Source organism: Etheostoma spectabile, chromosome 2 (assembly GCF_008692095.1).
Source record: "Etheostoma spectabile isolate EspeVRDwgs_2016 chromosome 2, UIUC_Espe_1.0, whole genome shotgun sequence".
Lineage (NCBI taxonomy): Eukaryota > Metazoa > Chordata > Actinopteri > Perciformes > Percidae > Etheostoma > Etheostoma spectabile.
Window position 1 is genome coordinate 8,100,298 of NC_045734.1, and position 14,406 is coordinate 8,114,703.

Here is a 14,406-nt window from a genome sequence, read left to right on the forward strand (position 1 = left end):
TTTTTTTCTCTTACTTTCCGCCACCAGGGTTACTCATCCTTTAATGATACGCCAAAACTGGTTCATGAACAAACTAAAAACATTGTCTCAGGTACACAAGTGGTGGGTGTGTGTGGGTGTGTGTGTGGGTGTGTGGTGTGTGTGTGTGTGTGTGTGTGGTGTGTGTGGTGTGTGTGTGTGTGGTGTGTGTGGGGGTGTGTGTGGTGTGTGGTACTGTATGTGCATGTGTATTTAGTTTGCTAACAAGTATCTGTTTCCCTTCTTCTTTACCAAATTATATGAGATTAAGTCTGACATAGTCTTTCAACTTTCATATTTTTCCATCTCTCACCTTCCCCCTGCGTACTTGTATCGATGAACACAGCTCTACCTCGTAAGTCCTTGTTTGCTTTTTCACTTCTGTTAGAACCCCTTTCTCTATGTTGTCACCTTTGAGTTCACAGGCCTTTAATTGATATAGAAAAAACATCACTTATTCATATTGCGTTCGATTTCTGCTTGTGTTATGTGTGTTGGGTGGGTGTTGTGGGGTGTGTGTGTGTGTGTGTGTGTGTGTGTGTGTGTGTGTGTAGGAGTAAAAGGTATGCTGGATAAGATTGGCACAGAGATCAACAGCTTCTCCAAGATGTTCCCAGTGGAAGCGTCTCTGGTCAATTTCACCAATTTCCTCACCAAAGGACAGAAAAACATTGAGTCCTATTACCCACAGGTTGACCAATTGGATTTTTACAGGTTTGTGCCTATGTGTTTGTTTGTGTACATTTATTTATCAGGTTGTAGGAACAAAAATATGTCACATTAGGTGGGACAAACTTTGGCCTTTACAAGGTCAACTATTTAGGTTAACTGTTTATTATAGGCTTAAGACTTGATTTAGGCTTAAAGGTTAATAAATATTTTAAATATATATACAACCCAAATCTACAGCTCCCTTTGGCTTTATGAAGCTTTATAGCAAGTTTTAGCTCATTGTTTGCTGTCCGGCCCACTTTGGTTCAATCCCACCACTTTTATAAAGTTGTTTTGGGCAGTAGCAGGCATCTGTTTTCAGCCAAAAAGTTAAAAAAATAATACTTCACACTACCTTTTTTAGCACCAAACAGCAGTCAGACAAAGTTAGAGAGTAACAGCTGAACATAGTGAAGCATTTAGCAGCTTAAGAGCCCTCAGGAGTTACTGGAGACCAAAACCGAGTTACTAGAGAGTGATTATTGGACATTTACCGATTTAGGTGGCCAGAAAAACAACTCCAAATGAATGATAATGTTGCTTTGTGTATGTGTAAATAAGTGATCAGTTGCTAACAAGTACTCAAATTAATTTATACAGTGATGATATAATATGTTAATGTTGTGTTGCCAATTTGTTTCCACTGCGTCCAACTGGCCAGCAAAACAGTTATTGCAGGTTTAATGGTATAATTATGACAAGGTTGGTTAGATAGTATGGTCAAGTGTCCTCACAAACAATAACTGTAAGTGTGTGTATGTGTTATGTGGCAGGTGGATTGGGTGTGTGGCAGCGCTCTGCATGGTCGTCCTTGTCCTGGCCTTCAACAGCCTCGGACTCCTGTGCGGCGCCTGCGGCTACGACAAGCAAGCTACACCAACAACACGTGGCTGCTTATCAAATACCGGCGGCAACCTTCTTATGGCGTATGTTACCAAGACAACAGATTAACACTCAATCTGAAAAGAGAGTAAAGCTGACCCATATATTACTCCCTCAATTACTCATGTAGATAGATAGATAGATAGATAGATAGATAGATAGATAGATATTTATTGATCCCAAACAATGGGAAATTACAGTGTTACAGCAGCCACACAAATATACATACATACAATATACATGAAATAATTATAATTATAATAACAAATATAAGAATAACAAAATATAAGAATGTAAGAATACAATATTTAAGTATATACAAGATGGGAAAAAACAAAACAAAAATGTGCAGCTTTTGTAATATGACCCAGTCGTGCCGTTTGCCCTTATTGTTATTGTGTGTCTCAGAGTCTCATCTACCCCCCAGGGATGACGTGTTTAAGAGTTTTATTGTCTGAGGTAGGAATGATTTCCTGTAGCGGTCCGTGCGGCATTTAAACTGTCGAGCCTCTTTGAGAAGCTGCTCCTCTGTTGGACCAGTGTGGGGTGGAGAGGGTGTCAGGGTTTATCCATGATAGATACAGTTTGTTCAGCGACCTCCTCTCCACCACAGCTTCAAATGTGTCCTGTTTCAGCCGATCACGGAGCCAGCCTTCCTGATCAGTTTGTTCAGTCTGTTTGTATCGCTGGCTCCGATCGCTGCCCCAGCAATGACGGAGAGAACAGCAGCACTGCCCACAACAGACTGGTAGAAGGTCTCCAACTCCTGCTGCACACGTTAAGGTCTCAGCTTCCTCAGAAATAGTTCGCTCATCCCCTCTTGTAAACGCAGTGCTTTGACCTTCCAGTTCAGCCTGCTGTCGATGTTGACACCCAGGTATCTGTAATCCTCCACCATGTCCACGGCACTTCCCGAATGCATAGGGGCTGCGGAGCCTTTCCCTTCCTCCTGAAGTCGATCACCACCTCTCTGGTCTTATCCACGTTCAGCAGCAGGTGGTTCTTCCCAGACCCTCCACAAAGTCACCCACCAGTGCCCTGTACTCCCCCTCCTGTCCATCCCTTATACACCCAACAACTGCAGAGTCATCAGAAAACTTCTGTAGTGACATGACTCTGAGTGTTACTGAGTCTGAGGTGTATAGGGGAACAGAAGAGGACAGCACAGTCCCCTGTGGGCCCCCGTCCACTCACCACCCAATCAACAGAACACGTTCCAGGCGACGAACTGTGGTCTGTCTGTCAGGTGTCAGTGACCAGGAGACTATGGACGCACCGCCACCCATCACCCGCACTTCTCACCAGTAGCTGAGGCTGGATGGTGTTGAATGCACTGGAGAAATCAAAAAGTTGATTCTTACAGTGCCCGCCACCCACCATCCAGTGCAAATGAGCTCGCTGCAGAGATAGATGACAGCGTCATCCACTCCCAGTCGGGCTGGTAGGCAACTGTAGAGGTGCCAGAGAGAACTCACCTGCGGCCTCAGGTAGGCCAGACCAGCCTCCTCCCAGCACCTTCTCACATAGATGTGAGAGCCACTGGGCGTAGTCCTAAGGCCAGATGGAGTCGACTCCTTGGGGACCGGGACAAGGCAGACGTCTTCCACAACAGCGGCACCCTCTGCAGTCAGGCTCAGTTGAAGAGGTCCTGAGAAACACCAGACAGCTGACTGGCGCAGGTCTTCAGGACCCTGGGCTGATGCCGTCCGCCAGCAGCCTTGCGCTGGTGTAGCCTCTCCACTGTCTCTTCACCTGGCCAGGTGTGAATGTAAAGCAGGGGGAGCTTGAAGTGTCATGGGGGAGGGAAAGTGCTGTAGTGTGTGGTGGGGGAGAGGGCTGACTGCAGGAGGGCTGAGGAGTAGGAGGGGGTGTTGGAACAAAATGGGAGGGGGTAGGGGGGGGAGAGGCAATGGGGGTGTAGGGGGTTGGTGGAGCGGTAAAGGGACAGGGGATGGCTGTGAGCTAAACCTATTGAAGTGAAGTTTAGCTCGTTTGCTCTCTCCTGGCTCCCTGCTGTTTGTCCTCTTCTCCTCCCCACACCCGTTGATCTCTTTCATTCCTGTCCACACCTCCCTCATGTTGTTCTGCTGGAGACTGGCCTCCAGCTTCCTCCTGTAGTGTTTTTACACTCCCTCAGTTTATCCCGCAGTCGGTGCTGTACTTCCCTAAGCTCTGTGCTGTCCCATGACCTGAAAGCTGTCTTCTCTCTTCAAAGGACTTTCGGTCACTGGTGCCCACGGCTTATGGTTGGGAAAACACGTACGTCCGGAGGGCATGGTGGTGTTCCTCACAGAACTTAATGTATTCTGTGATACAGTCAGCCTGTTGTCTTGTCCTCCCCATATGGCTCACAGAGCACGCTCCAGTCTGTAGACTCACGCAGTCCTGCATTGCCTCCTCAGCCTCCTGAGTCCACCTCCTACAGTCCTTTTGTGACAGGCTGGCCGCAGGACACAAGGAACATACATGGAGACAGCAAGACAAGATTGTGATCTGATTGTGCCAAGGGGGGGAGGCAGTGCACTGTATGCATCCTTGCTTTGCATACAGGGGTCCAAAGTTTTATTTTCTCTTGTGGGCAGTTAATATATTGTTTAAAGTCCGGAGGGATTTATCCAGAGAGCAGGATTAAACTCCCAGATAGTAGAAGGCGTTGGGCTGCTGCGTCTGGAGTCGTGAACCGTGGTTTTAATGACGTCAGCAGCTGCCTCCGCATCAGCAGACGGTGGGATGTAGACCGCGATCATTAGGCGGACGTAAACTCCCTCGGTAAATAGTACGGACGGAACCCCACAGCCAGCAGTTCAATGTCCGGGCTACAGAAACGTTCCTTCACATTCACGTGTCCCGGGTTGCACCACCTTTCACTCACATACGTGCAACCCCCCCTCCATTCTTCTACCGCTTTCTGTAACGTTTCTGTCCGCCCGACGGTCAAAAAGCCGGGTCCGCCACACCAAGTCCGGGATGTCGAGTGCAGCCATGTTTCAGTAAAACACAGTAAACTGCAATCACGGAACTCCCTCTGGGTTTTGATGAGCGCTGCTAGTTCGTCCGTCTTATTCCCCAGAGACCGTACGTTCCCCATAATGATCGCTGGGACGGCAGGCCTGTGCTTTCTTCTTTTCTCTTTACGTTTTACTCTCTATATAATGGACATTAAATAGACAGATTTAAATAAAGTGGCAGACAGTAAATATAGTCCACTATATAGTACTACTAACTTCTGGTACACCTGAATGAAACAAAGCCATGATGAATGATTGTGTTTTTCCTACTCTGACAAGTGTCTGCTATGAGAAAGGTTTATTACTGTAGCATAGGTAGGGCCTACATAAAGATAGATAATGAGGGAAATATAAGACAGTTAGAGACAAGGATTAAGCAGGAGTTTGTCAAATCCATAAAGTAACACAAGATAAAATATGTCTTTAGTTTATAAAGACAATAAGGGCAAACAATCTAACTGGTAACTGACTGAGACTAACATTTGAATAGTTTGGTCAAACTTTATTTAAACTGTCAAGTTGATGCTCAGATAATTTCAAGTGACAATTGGTAGATGTTTGTAGGGTTGATCATTTCAGGACATGTACTAAAACGTTATTAATAGATTGTAATTCATGCATTAATGAAAGTCACCTAAGATGTAGAGACTTGTTACTGACACAATATAGTCTAAGGACTAAATGGATACAATCCATACCATAGTTTAGTTTCATACACACTTAGATGCTTTGCCCTTGCTGATTAGTGCATTTTGCATGTAAGACCTTGTTCTTAGCAGGTTCCTACTCATGTTTCTGTGTGATTATGTTTCACACGCTCTGTCTCTTGCTCTTTCAGTGGGGTGGGCTTCTCTTTTATCTTCGCCTGGGTGCTGATGGCCATCGTGACCACCTTGTTTGTTGTTGGTGGCAACATTGAGAAGTTGATTTGTGAACCGCTGGCTAACCGACAGCTATTCAAGGTGCTGAAAACAAACTCTTGTCCTTCCTGAATCATCTTATTTTAACTCTGCTCTCTGCCTCCCTTTGTCTTTATCTTGGAGTTTTATCGCAGCGGAATTGTGTTACATAACAGACAATACTGTGGCTCTGTGCTGATGAAAATGCCTATGTATGTGTCTGTGTGTGTAGATCATAGATACACCATTTCTTGTTCATCCTGCCAAGAAGAACTTCCTTCCTGGGATGCTGTTTCAGAATCCGAACATTGACTTGACTTTGGGAAGCATGTACAGGTAACATACCAACAACTAATATTGTACATACTGGACATATTACTCATTGTTTTTTTTAACTGTTTTTTCACCTGGATCACTTCACCTTTTATGTATTTGCACATCTAAAAATGTGTTTTTTCTGCTGCCAATTACTTTTTAATGCTCAAAATAAACACAAAGATATTCCCTCAATAAAAAACTAAAATAATGAGCCACACAACTGCACACACATTTACACTGGAGGAGTTTCAGTGTGTGACCATACTATTTTTGTCTCGTAGGGACTGCCATGAAAACAACGGCTTGTACCATTCTCTGCAGCTGGAGACCATGTTCAACATCAACTCCTTCCTCAACAGAACTGTGGTTAGTTACAGTTGACTGTGTAGGAAATACTGATAAAAATCTGTGTTACTGATACATTGGTGGAGCAAGATGAATATTAACTGATAAAGTTTATATTTGTGTGGGTTTTACAACAGTACAACAAGGATCTGGCCAATGTGTTTGAGAGTGTGCGGGTGGACCTGCAGGACATCCTGCTGCTGGAGCAGGCAGGCAGAGACAACCTCATCAACTTTGCCAACTCTGGAGTTGGAGAGATCGACTATGAAGCCTACCTGGCTGAGGTGTGTGTATCAGTGCGTGCATGCGTGATTGTGCGTGTGTACAATACCTTTTTTTCTCCCAAATGGGAACAAAAACCAGGTCAGATAGACCTTCAGGTTAATAATACACTTTCCACACCAGTGATCATAGTGTGGTTCTCTTTGTGTGTGATTGTTGGTCATATGTGTCAAGGTTATTATTATAAACTAAACATAAGTGTAACTGTTACAATATGAAATTCAATTCGAAAAATAATATTTGAGACAAAAAATGATCTTCTGATCATAATCACATGTAAAAAGGATACATTTAAACAACATGGTTTTGTCTCTATTTTTTGTTAATATTAATGATAAATAGTTAATTAATTTTGGGCAGAGACTTTTCTGCCAATTCTAACTCAAATTGCCTGCATTGTAAAACTTTGCATTTTCACCAAATCCAGACTGACACCTAAATAAAACTTAGCAAACCCTAAACTGAAAACTGAATGCTGTGCAAATTGAGGGAATCTAAAACTATATGATCCCTGCTTTATGAGTGAGTGTCTTTGTTTTGTTGCTTTAGGTAAATAAGGGAGTCACTCTTGTGGATCTCCTGTCCTTCTCCACTGACCTGGAGGCTCAGGCCGACCAACTGGTGAGTCTCATATCATCATCGTACCAACAAATGACAGCAACAGCTTAGTTGCTTTTATCATTCAATTGCAAAAGTAAAATGTTGTAGACTGTAGGAATGAGATTATTAGTTTAAAAAACTGTTCTTAAACAAACATACCAAATATACAGATGGACTAGCTTCTCCGGAAAATGATTTTTCTTTGTGCTCAGTTTGTGTGAACAAGCTGCCCATTCACCCTAAACACACATGTACACTCACATTAATGGTACATGCATAGTACATAGTACAGGAGGTGTGCCATTTAAAGGCACATGGGACATGCAGTACCACAAAGGATTAGTGTGTGTGTGGATGTATTTCTAAGGAAAGAAGAAACAAATTATAAATCATTAAGGTAATATTTAGAACCTATATTTCCTAAATATTTAACTGCAAGAAACAACTGGTGTGTGTGTGTGTGTGTGTGTGTGTGTGTGTGTGTGTGTGTGTGTGTGTGTTGTGTGTGTGTGTGTGTGTGTGTGTGTGTGTGTGTGTGTGTGTGTTTACAGCCACGCGGTGCTCTGGAGAACGCACTGAAAGGACACGCCAGCAGTATCAGACAGATTCACAGAGAACAGGTGGTTCCCATGCTGCAAGCAATGGTAATCATCTCTCCCATTTAACAACTACACTTCATACTGCGTATATGCACACAGATCCTTTCAAATGTCCAAAAAACACCTTTCTTCTACTGACAACGTAAGCGAACTTACAGTATATCACTTTAAGTGACTCAGCTTCTTAGTAGCAGGAACAATCTTGTGCAGCCTCTTGGAGCATTTTGCATTATGCTTTTAAAATTGCAGATAATATCCAACAAAAACCAGGTCCCTTATTTCTCATTCCTGGCAAACTACACAAAAAGATATCAAAATATATAGCATAAAAATCCCATTTCAAGAAATTAAATAATCAGATCTCAAAAACATAAAATTAGTCAACATTTGTCTTTGTTAGCTGCTTCCTTCAACTTGTTTTCTCTCTTTTTCTGTCCATTAAATGGTCACAGAAATATGTCAGAGCGCGGGTAAGCCACTGTTATGATATGATGTAACAGTGTTCTTTGTCGTATTTGTGGTAGCAGGGATCGTAATGTAAATGTGGCGTGATATTCGTTAAATGAATAATTCAGACATGCAGTGATGCTTTGCTCGGTACCAATTTGGGTTTTTGTCTCCTCACACAGAGTACACTGAGCCAGAGTATCAAGCAGCTGCAGAGGATGTCCTCCGACCTGCCGGTGAGGAAACGAGCAAAACACTACAGTATTACTGTTATACTTTCATTCTATTATTCAAATAAATCTCTCTCTCTCTTTCTCTCTCTTTTAGGTCAAGGTCACGAATATCCTGAGTGCCATTGATGCAGCAGAGTACCTCATCACTCATAACGCCTCCCATGTGGTGAAACGGGTATAAAAAAGAAAATTACAACAACAATCAGTATTATATGAGAGATATGTGCAAATGTGGAGACATCGTCTTCCTTTTTATTTTTTGCACCATTTGTTGTTTCAGACTAGTCAATCAGATAATATTAGATGACGTATTCATCTAAAAACAAATTTGTATCAATTTCTGTACTCCATTTTCTGTGATGTAAACCAGATATTTAAAATAACCACACTTAACAACAGCAACTTTTTGTATTACAATCCAAGCTTGATTAATAACACTACACTAGCAACTTTAAGATACTCTTGCTGGACTGTATTAAATGAGTCAGTATTTACTTTACCTTACAAATACTTAGGAATCCACACCCTAAACCCCAAACCGACTGCAGTCGCACTATTGTTGACATGTTTTCCTCAACGTTGTTGTCTAGGAAACAAAGGTCTTCACACAAAGCTTGGAGGGTTACTTCAAACAGTACACAGTATGGGTTAAAAACTCGGTGAGTATGCTACCACTTTTTAGTATTGATGTCTCCTTTTTAAACGATAAGGATTCACAGTAGAGACATTGGGTACCTTTTCCACCCACCTGTTTTATGCACATTTTCAATTTGCGCATAAAAACCCTGGAGTGATGAGATTGTAACCTTCCTTAAATGAATACATAAAACAAACATAAATGCCATATTTACATGATGTTTTCTACATTTTTCCCCCCGCTATTTGGGGTTTGACTGGCGCTCTTTTGATTACATCATCTCATTGCTAGTTCTCCACCTCCTGCTTATCTAAATGATCCAACTCCTAATATATGACTTGACAGTTGTGGATGGAAACGGGGTGAAATTAGTATTTTCTTAAGAGGATTTTCAGAAAATGTGTGTTTAAAGTGGCAAATTACTCAACTGAAAAAGGAAACATTTTTATGTAGTGTTGGATTTATACTTGATAGTTACAACAGTGGACAGTAAAAAAGAGTCAACAGGATGTACAAATTTCAGTGGATTACAGACGTTTTTAAAAGTCTTGATTGGTACCAGATTATTTTAACAGTTCAAAAAGCCACTTTGATTTAAATTTTAAGTCTAATAAGAAGGTTGAGGAGAGATCATCTTTCCACTGCTACACCATTCTCATCAAGTTATTGTTTTAATTTTTAAATAATCCTACATACACTGTAATCTTTTCTTTGTTTTTTTTGGTGTATGTTTCCCTTACAGTTGACTGCAGAGGTGGCCCAGTGTAAACCCATCAGTAACATTGTGGACAGTATGGAGATAGTAGCGTGCAGCTTCATAATTGATTCAGTGGTAAGGCGTGTGCGTGCGTGTGCGTGTGTGTCGGGCTGCAAAGGTACACTGGTACACTGATTCATTTCACAGCTGTATGTACAATACATGTTCCCCCACGTGTATTTGGATTTCAACTACAAATATAAACGGCTCTTTCACAGTTTGAGGGAGCTCTGGGTTTTTGGGAGCGATGAAGACTGTGGAGTCATTTGGCCACACATACTGCACAAGAACAGTATGTTCTCAAGTCTCCTACACTCGCTCACACACACTGAGATGAGATGGAGTCTGTTTTGAGTTAGATATACATAGATTCTTCACTATTTTCCCTCCAGCCCCAAGGCGTTGTAAAATGTTATATTTACATGTCAGCTCTATATCGTGTGTGAGTTTGGGAGAGTTTAGTGAAAGCTCAAACAAGCCACAGACTGTGGTCACAATAAAGAGTGACTTACTACTTTAAAGGCTCTGAAAACTCTTTATCACTGTATTTAAGCAGCTCAGGACAGCATTTTGTTAGTTAATTACTTAATCAACTACTCCGTCAATGGACTACTTATTTTAGCATTAAAAAAACTGATTTTTTGAGGTATTAGTATTTTATTGAGTGTAACAGGAATGGATCAAAGGCTGACTGAAATACTACTTTTAAATGTGTTTTTCAGAACACATTCTGGTTTGGTCTGGGTGGCTGCTGTATCCTTCTAATCCCCAGTATCATCTTCTCCGTCAAACTGGCCAAGTATTACCGAAGGATGGACACAGAGGATGTCTTTGAAGAGTGAGTCCAAACACACACACACATTGTTTACATACTGTATAGCCACAGACAGAAATGTTGTTGGTTTTGCTCGTATTTTTTCTGTATCTTTTCTGTAGATCAAAACAAAATGAATTAATCATCTTCTTTCCTTCTCTCTGTTATTATTCCTTTTCATGGCTTTTGATTCTCCTCATATTTCCTCCTCCTGTTATTTCCGCTCTCTCCAGCTCCTCTTACCCGTGGCTCGTTGCACTTTGATGTTTGTCCGCTATTCATGCATCCTTTTTGTTCTCTTCCACGTGCACACTCCCTGTTTGGTATGGGATTCTCCGACTCTGGATCTCTCCACGTCATTCTTACTTTTTTTTCATCAGAAATCACAAGCATGATCTCCCTCTCTTTGTATGGATCCTCATTTCATCATCTTCTCCTGCGTCTTCCTCCTCTCGTTCGACTTTGACCGTGAGGATCACTCCAACCGTGTTGCTTTCAGCGTTCAGAGTCTTCCCATTCCCTTTCTCACCTGTCCGCCCTCGCTCTTGTGTTGCAGTATGGGTAATACAGGTAATCCTGGTGAACACATGTGTGATATCCACGGAGACCTTGCTGTGGTCAGGTATGAGCAGTGTTTCTGCTTGCATGCATGCCGCGGTGTAACTTGGTGGAGGGATGTTTTACAGAGTCTGTAGACAGTGCAACATTTGCTACATTTCTCCACGGATGTTAGGTTTATAAAGAATTCCCCGTGTGTGTGTGTGTGTGTGTGTGTGTGTGTATGTATGTGTGTGTGTGCGCGTGTACGTGTAGCTCACCCTATTATGATACTCTGACCCGGTTCCCTCGGGCCTCTGCTCCCCCGAGCTACTCCGACTGGTGACCCAAAGAAACTCGTCGATGAGGTACTAATCGTCAGTTACAACTTTCCACTAACCCTCATCTAACAACGATAACAAACATCTATAATCATCTGAGAACCAACAGCCATTTAATCATCAGTCTGATTTCACCTAGGAGGGTTTTTTTTTCCTCTTCTTTTTTCTTGTCTTCTTCCTCCTTCCATCCATCCTTGTTGTCTCTTTTAACCAACGATGTCCATTCAAACATCGGAACTCAACGAGGAAGATTTTCTCCTGATGGAGTTGGTTCAAGCTGAAGATCCCTTTTACACCTGACGCTGGCATGTGTCCTGTATCCAAATTGTGTGTAGATATTACTGATTTTTGGGTTTTGCATTTTGTGGTAACGCAGTGTTAACTTGTGTGCTTGACATGCTGTTATGTGGGCTGTAAAAAACATCAACACAAAGATATCATGAATACAGACCTAGTTCTTTATTTAATTTTTTTTAAGAGGTGTCAAAGTCAAGTAATGGCTGATACACATTTTTGCAACTGATCACATCATTTATCCTTTAACATTACTTCTTGATGGAATCTCTGAAGAAATGTTCTGTATAGATGCCTTGTGCCTTTGATGTAGAAATTTGGGCTCTGAAATTAGTTGTTTTTTTTTTCTCCATTGACCTTGTAGATTTGAAGATTTTCACACCAAAGTCTGCTCATAGAGTTTATATTTGCCTTGTCACAAATGAAACACTATGGGAACTTGATTTGGTTTGGAGGCGTATGACATCGTTTAATATTGTATGTTATGGCGTTATCTTTTGTAACCAAAAATGCTTAACCAATAGGCAACAAAAGATGACATATATTTATTTACATTTGTATTAGTTGCTTTCTTCTTCTACAATCTTATCACAGTAATGGCAGTGACAGTTTTTAAGTTAGTATAAAGAAATAGTTTCCTACTACTGTGTTTTCATTTGGACTTTTCTGAATATAATTTGATTTTCTCTTTTTCCACAGCGGACAAGAGGGCTGGAACTGATATTTTTCTTGTGGTAAGTGCTCATTTGTCTACTCAAGGCAAGGCAAGGCAAGGCAGCTTTATCTGTAGAGCACATTTCAGCAACAGGGCAATTCAAAGTGCTTTACACAAAATCAGTTAAACAGATAAAACACAAGTAAAAACAGTTAAAAATCATAAGCATTAAAAACCGGTAAAACACATGACATACTCAGGCATAATAAAAAAGAAAACACCAGGTTATTTCTGACATGACCTCCTTCTTTTTTAGGATCATTGGACTTTCCAGCTTTCCCATCGAGATCATGTAATCAATGGACCAAAGGGAAGAACAACCACCAGCAGGGACTGTGTTGTGAGGGCATCCCACTCCCCAGAACTCCATCCATTTGACAAGGACCTCAGATGCCAGCCAACTGGAATTTATCTCTCATGCACAGGAATACTAGTCAGAGCAGTACCACAACAGTCCTTCTAGTGTTACTGTCACTGTACATTATCAACTAATGTAGCCGAGCAATGTTCCTGCATAGCTAGTTTTACATGTAGAAAATATAGTTGTTTGTACTTACGTTATCAGTTTCACCATGGGGACACAAGTGTACATTTTGTATGCTTTCAAAACTTTTGAAAGTTTTATATATTTTTGTTAATGTTTGTTTTATAACACTTAAGTAGTATTTTTGTAGAAGTAGCTATTTTCTTTATTTTATCTGTCAATATTTGTAATGTAGCTTCCATCATTTTAGCTCAACAGGTTTGCATCTTGTTGAGACTTAGAGGAGAAGATACCACTCTTGTGTCTTTTTGTTAAATATAAGCCTGTTGGCTTATTTTTGCATAAAGACAGTAACAAAGTGTAGCAAATCTACAACCATGCTAGCAGTTATGGTTTGAGCTAAATCCTAACGTCAACTTTCTAACAAGCTTACAATGACAATGCTCACATGCTGATGTTTCTTAGGAATAGTGTTTACCAGGTTCATCATCTTCGTTTTAGTGTGTTGGCATGCTAACATTGGCTAATTAGCAATAAATAAAGTATTTGGTCATGAAACAAAGTATTGGACAAAGTTTTGACCTGATGATGTCCATGGATGAAAAGTCAGGGATCTCCAATAATATTACAATTCACCCTCAGGACACAGTAAATAGCTGTAGTCAATTTCATTACCATCCAATCGTTAAATACCATAAATGTCTGTACAAAATGTCAACGCATTCATTCTTGCCATCTATAGAGCCAAACAAATAAAAATTCCGAGGGGGGGGGTTATGCACCGGACCATTTCTTGGCCGGATTACTTAGTCTTTTTTTACACTTTGTTTTTTGTACAGATTAAACTAACAAGATAAAACATGTTAATTATTGAGCATCAGAGGTGCTGGTATGTGGATTTTGTTTCGTTTGGTCAGAGCCAGGCTAACTGGCGAGGCAAATGGCCGCCCACCTAGAGCCAGGTTCTGTTTGAGGTTGCTGTTGCCGCTGTCACACTAAATTCCTGCACTCGGGGTAATGGTTGGGTCTCTGTAAAGTGTCCTGAGATAACTATGAATTTGACACCATCAATAAAATTGAATTGAATTGAACTGTTTTCCTGTTTTGGGACACCCCATTTTTTCAGGTCATATTCCCTGACCTATGATCTATCCTGACCCTAACCATACAAAGTTAATGCCTAACCTCAACCATCTGCCTAACCACGTTGCTACTAAGATGGGCGTGGCTTGCCAAGAAAAGCAGTGGTAATCCTAATAATTAGCTGCAGGGTCATGGCTAGCATACAGACGTGAGAGGTATTGTTCTTCTCAGCTAACTCTCAGCAAGAAAGCAAAAAAAATGTATTCCTCAAAATGTCAAACAATTTCTTTATACACTGAAGGTGGAAACTACCAGTTCTGTTTGGCTCCTGCCTGTTTAAAATAATGAAATCCTTGAGACATCAAGAGATCAGTCCAAAGTCCAACAGCTAACACACACACA

The 14,406-nt window shown here is 41.3% G+C and overlaps 1 protein-coding gene across 17 annotated transcripts in view; it reads left to right on the forward strand.

The window, feature by feature from the left end:
• prom1b (prominin 1 b) overlaps nucleotides 1-13,788 on the forward strand; it is a 28,028-nt gene extending 14,240 nt beyond the window's left edge. For 2 of the 17 annotated variants that reach the window (XM_032530906.1, XM_032530961.1), the window contains 19 exons: nucleotides 28-91; nucleotides 365-373; nucleotides 573-732; nucleotides 1,503-1,655; nucleotides 5,458-5,581; nucleotides 5,751-5,854; nucleotides 6,118-6,202; nucleotides 6,319-6,465; nucleotides 7,013-7,084; nucleotides 7,615-7,707; nucleotides 8,292-8,345; nucleotides 8,437-8,517; nucleotides 8,933-9,001; nucleotides 9,722-9,811; nucleotides 10,459-10,574; nucleotides 11,107-11,172; nucleotides 11,364-11,455; nucleotides 12,422-12,456; nucleotides 12,694-13,788. In XM_032530906.1, the coding sequence (XP_032386797.1) occupies nucleotides 28-91; nucleotides 365-373; nucleotides 573-732; nucleotides 1,503-1,655; nucleotides 5,458-5,581; nucleotides 5,751-5,854; nucleotides 6,118-6,202; nucleotides 6,319-6,465; nucleotides 7,013-7,084; nucleotides 7,615-7,707; nucleotides 8,292-8,345; nucleotides 8,437-8,517; nucleotides 8,933-9,001; nucleotides 9,722-9,811; nucleotides 10,459-10,574; nucleotides 11,107-11,172; nucleotides 11,364-11,433 (1,557 nt within the window). In that variant the 3' untranslated portion in view covers nucleotides 11,434-11,455; nucleotides 12,422-12,456; nucleotides 12,694-13,788. Of the gene's footprint in view, nucleotides 1-27; nucleotides 92-364; nucleotides 374-572; nucleotides 733-1,502; nucleotides 1,656-5,457; nucleotides 5,582-5,750; nucleotides 5,855-6,117; nucleotides 6,203-6,318; nucleotides 6,466-7,012; nucleotides 7,085-7,614; nucleotides 7,708-8,114; nucleotides 8,133-8,291; nucleotides 8,346-8,436; nucleotides 8,518-8,932; nucleotides 9,002-9,721; nucleotides 9,812-10,458; nucleotides 10,575-10,783; nucleotides 10,874-11,106; nucleotides 11,331-11,363; nucleotides 11,456-12,421; nucleotides 12,457-12,693 lie in introns of those variants that run through there. The other 15 variants (XM_032530870.1, XM_032530915.1, XM_032530888.1 and 12 more) reach the window with 11 other exon arrangements.
• The last annotated feature ends 618 nt before the right edge of the window (nucleotides 13,789-14,406 follow it).